This window comes from Nicotiana tomentosiformis, chromosome 5 (genome assembly GCF_000390325.3).
Source record: "Nicotiana tomentosiformis chromosome 5, ASM39032v3, whole genome shotgun sequence".
In the NCBI taxonomy this organism is placed as follows: Eukaryota; Viridiplantae; Streptophyta; class Magnoliopsida; order Solanales; family Solanaceae; genus Nicotiana; species Nicotiana tomentosiformis.
In genome coordinates this window covers 114,310,330-114,314,935 of record NC_090816.1, presented here as the reverse complement: position 1 = coordinate 114,314,935, position 4,606 = coordinate 114,310,330, and the positions used below count along the sequence as shown (strand labels likewise).

Below are 4,606 nucleotides of genomic sequence, written 5' to 3'. Positions count from 1 at the left end.
CGACCGTATACACCTATATATATGTATATTTTTATATAAAGTTTCTAAAATTTTATGGTACATATTAGTCGTTTGTATTTTTAGTCTAGTTCTTTGCTATTATAAAAATCTAATTCTTTGCTTTTATATTCTAGTTTGATTGGTATTTTTCTTTTGCTAAGTATAAAAATTTATTTCATGTTAAAAATAATTAAGTTTTAATTGAGTAATTAAATTATTCATCACTATTTGATTCAATTATCATCAATATATCTTGGTAAATGATAGATTTATCAAAGATCAATTGGTTTTATAGTATTACATTGAAAATGTAGTCGCCGGAATATGTGTTTGGTAGTGTATATTTAAGAAACAAATCGATAAATAACCGAACATTTGACAAAAACCGAATCGATAAAAAACTGACTTAATTGGTTTGGTTTAGTTCCAATACTTGAAGAACCGACTAAATTGGTTTAGTTTCTTTTTAGGAAAAAACCAATCCAAACTGAATCATGAACACCCTTAGTTATGGGATGATTAATTTAAGAGTTAATACCCTAAAATCCTCTTAAACTATTACGTTTATGTCAGTTTCTTATTTAAACTATTCGATATTCTCAAAAAACCACTAAACTATATTGCCCTACATATTTAAGCTGTCTTGTTGCTTACCTGGCATAACGTGTGTACACGCTTGCTTGGGAGCGCGCGGCGGCTGAAAAGAGCCATCAAAATGTTCCACCTAACAGAATGTAATGGCTAATTAGCCCAACCCTCTTTCAACTTTGTTATTGTTTTAAATATTCTCCTTGTTTCTTTTATAACCACCATTCTTTCTTATTTGTCACCTTTTTTTTTTTTTACTTTTTTCACCTTTCTTCAAAATTTTCACCTTTTTTCTTTAGTGCTCCATATGTGTTCCCTATGAAAAAATTTCTCCCTCTCTTGTTTCCTTGGAAATAATTTATTTTCTTTCCTTTTTAGTCTTCTTTCATGTCTTTTATATATGCTTTTGAAAGAAAACCCATTTAAATCTTCTTATTAAACTAACACCTTATTGTAGAGAAAAAACTTGAATCTCTTAAGTCTTGTTCGTGTAATTTAGAATTAGAGAATGTAGTTGTTTGTCGATTAGTTTCTTATTTGCAAAATTTTATTTTGTATACTCTTGTTTATGTAATATAAGATGATTTTTTATAAATGCAACACTATCTACCTTTTTTTTTTATTGTGTTGCGGTAAATGTGAATAAGGAATTATTCAATTGGAGTCTAATATAAAGGACAATCACAATTAAACCTAAAATTCATTTATTACATTAGATACTATTTTGACCTCCTCCTAGAATAATTATCACTTATCCGAGAGTAATTCTTCATGTGTAAACTACATAAAAAAAATTAGTATAAGTTATAAGTTAATATAATTAGACAAACGCAACCCTAAGAATTCAACATATGATTTTAATATATAGAGGGATATAGTTCAGAGGGGTTTTGGGGGAACTAGATAGTTTAAGTGGGTAACTGACAAAAATGTTATAGTTTATGGAGGGTTTTAGGCTGGATTACATAGACACGTGTAGTGCCACATGGCACGTTTTTTTAGATAATTAGGAGTGTGTACTAGACACACCTTTAAGAATACAACGAGGGATTTTAATGACGTAGGAACATGATAGTTTAAGGGGATTTTAGGATATTAATTCATTATTTAATGACGTAGGAACATGATAGTTTAAGGGAATTTTAGAATATTAACTCATTATTTAATGACGTAGGAATTGTCATATAGAATTTTTAAAATTTCAGTTAATCAAATATCGATTAACTGCTACATGCAATATATTAATCCCAAAGATGATATTGTACTTGATAAAAATAAATAATGATACCAAAAAGCAGGCACGCAAAGCTTCCAACCAAGTACCCAATAGCTCTAAACTTGATACATATATACCATGGAATTGTTTATGCCCACCACAACTTTTGGACAAGTTCCATTACCAAACTAAAAGTTCTAACTAAAAGATTAAAATCTATAATGAAAACTTAGTTGTGTATATGTACAGCGAAGGTTTAAATAATACTAACAACTGAATACTAATAATTTTTTAAGTTTTGACTTTTGAATGGAATGTTCACTGTTACTTTAATAACCTTGTCAAAACAATGTCTTTTTTCCAAAGAAGAGGATATACTTATAAAACGTTACACGTGCTCCACTTGTTTATAACATAACATACTCTTAAAAGCTGTAGTGCTTGTAAACATATAGTTACTCCATTAATTAAAACATGGCTTGATAAAGTTTGAAATATTCCTTATATAAAATTAAAAAATATATCCTTCGATAACACTTTACACCTATTCACCCTTTAAATTTCTCTTTTATAAGGAACTCCTCTAATGAGAAACTTCAATTCATTCAACAACAACAACAAACAAAGAAACAATTCAAAGAAAAGCACAAATACACACTTCCAACCAAAAGCTCTATATGGCAACTACTTCAACTCTATTCATTCAAGAATTCACTGAGAACTTCCACTACTCAAGAAGACTACTTCTAATACCAACTACAGTACCACAATACCACACCGAGGCCACCGTGGCGCCGCCGCCTCCGGCAGCCGAAATCAGCCGCGTGAATACATTTGATGCAAATGTTATTATGGTCTTGTCAGTACTTGTATGTGCTTTGATTTGTTCACTTGCCTTGAATTCTATCATAAAGTGTGCATTAAGGTGCTCTAACTTGGTATCAGCGTCCTCAAACTATAGAAATCCTTCAGCTAGCTTAGCTAATACAGGAATCAAGAAAAAAGCCCTCAAAACATTACCGGTTATAACCTACACTACTGAATTGAAATATCCAGGGCTTGACACTGATGAGTGTGTCATTTGCTTATCTGAATTTGCTGCTGGAGAGAAAGTTAGGGTTTTGCCTAAGTGCAGCCATGGTTTCCACGTCCGATGTATTGATAAATGGCTAAATTCACACTCTTCTTGCCCTACTTGTAGGCATTGCCTAATTGAAACTTGTCAAAAAATTGTTAATGGTGGTAGTTCCTCTTCTACTACAAGGTCAATTGCAAACCCTCAGATAGTTAGCAATACCTCGTCAGCAGTACCAGTCCAAGAAATTATTATAAGGATAGAACCTCTCCAACGTGAAGGTGTTACATCAAACAATCATATTTAGGTAGAAAAATAGGAGTATTATTGATTGGTATGCATCCCACACTCAATTAGAATTAGCTTAGGTTTTTACTTTATAGTTTAGTTGTTTTTTCCTTGTTGGAAAAGTTTTAATTTAGCGAGCTAGAGCTAGCATGAGGCCAACGGCAGTGTAGTCTTCAAATGATTCATTAGTCTTGCAAGTGTATATAGAAATTAAATTTTATTTCCGTTTCTTTTCAAAGCATTTTCTTTATTTCGGCAACATTATTAAAGGACGCAATTGAGAGATTGAAAAAAAAAGAACAAACTAGGCTTTACAATTTTTAAAATATTCATATAATCTTTTCAAAAGTATACTCCCTTCTTCCCAATTTATATATCATTATTTCTTCCGTTTTAGGAAGAATGATACATTTTATATTTAAAAGATTAAACTTTAAATTTTTTATTTTAATATATCCTTAAAGAAGAATTTTTATAACTAAACAAATGTCGTGACATATTTAAGCTTACAAGTTAAAAAAAAATATTTAGTCACATAAATATTATGACATGTTAACATCATAAATTTCAAAATAAAAGTTTTCTTTTTTTATTAAACTTCTTGTTGATCGGTCGAGATAAAACACATAAATTAGAACGAAAGGAGCAGTAGTTAACAGAGACTTTAATGATGTATCCAAGAAGATTTTCTTCCTTTTACTTATAAACCACTAGAATACTTAAGGCTTAAACTTGATTTCCAAACTGATTTTGTATGTTATTGTTAAAGACATTAGTAAGTTAAAATTGTCACACATTTCAACCGTTATAATCATATCACGTGCAAGAAATTAGGAGACCAGCTACTCAATTAATCTTATCTCGAAATAGAAAAATATTTGGAACAATATAGAAGGACTATGTTGCAAATATTTGATGATAAGGCAATTTCTTATCTCTAGTTGTCAAGGTAAAAGTAAAGTGCTAAATTAAAATCTTTTCAAAAGGCTAACCCTCAAGTGTTCTGAGGAATATCGACATGCACTATATTGTGTTGGTGGTTTTGGCGATAAATGTAGAAGAAATCCTCTTCCCAATCCCACCAACACTAAAAGAAAATATTTGATTGAGACTTTTAATGAATCCATACTCACAATGTCTACATATAGCATTGTCAGAAAATTAATTTGAAAAAAGATGAAGGGTCCCAACAATTTCATGAATCTCATCTTTATTGTAATGGGAGAGTATCACATTCATAATTTTATGCTCAACTAACCTTATTGCTCTTGTGTTTTTATATATCAATCATTTCCTATCACTATGTAGTGAAGTGCCACCGCCCCTTTTCTTTGGCTCCACACCACATGGGATTTCTGAATTCTATTAAGGTGTCCAAAAGGATACATGTACCATAATAGTTGTACTATTCACTCTTAACTCTTAAGTGCCTTTCTTCC

At 30.7% G+C, this 4,606-nt stretch overlaps 1 protein-coding gene across 1 annotated transcript; it reads left to right on the top strand.

Annotated features, from left to right (window-relative positions):
* The first annotated feature begins 2,404 nt into the window (after positions 1-2,404).
* On the top strand, positions 2,405-3,391 carry LOC104114570 (RING-H2 finger protein ATL78-like). Its single transcript, XM_009625050.4, has one exon. It carries the CDS (start codon positions 2,482-2,484, stop codon positions 3,184-3,186), a length of 705 nt encoding a protein of 234 aa, XP_009623345.3. The 5' UTR covers positions 2,405-2,481; the 3' UTR covers positions 3,187-3,391.
* The last annotated feature ends 1,215 nt before the right edge of the window (positions 3,392-4,606 follow it).

Coding starts and splice junctions, on each gene's coding strand:
- LOC104114570 (XM_009625050.4), top strand. CDS start 2,482: ATGGCAACTACTTCAACTCTATTCATTCAAGAATTCACTGAGAACTTC.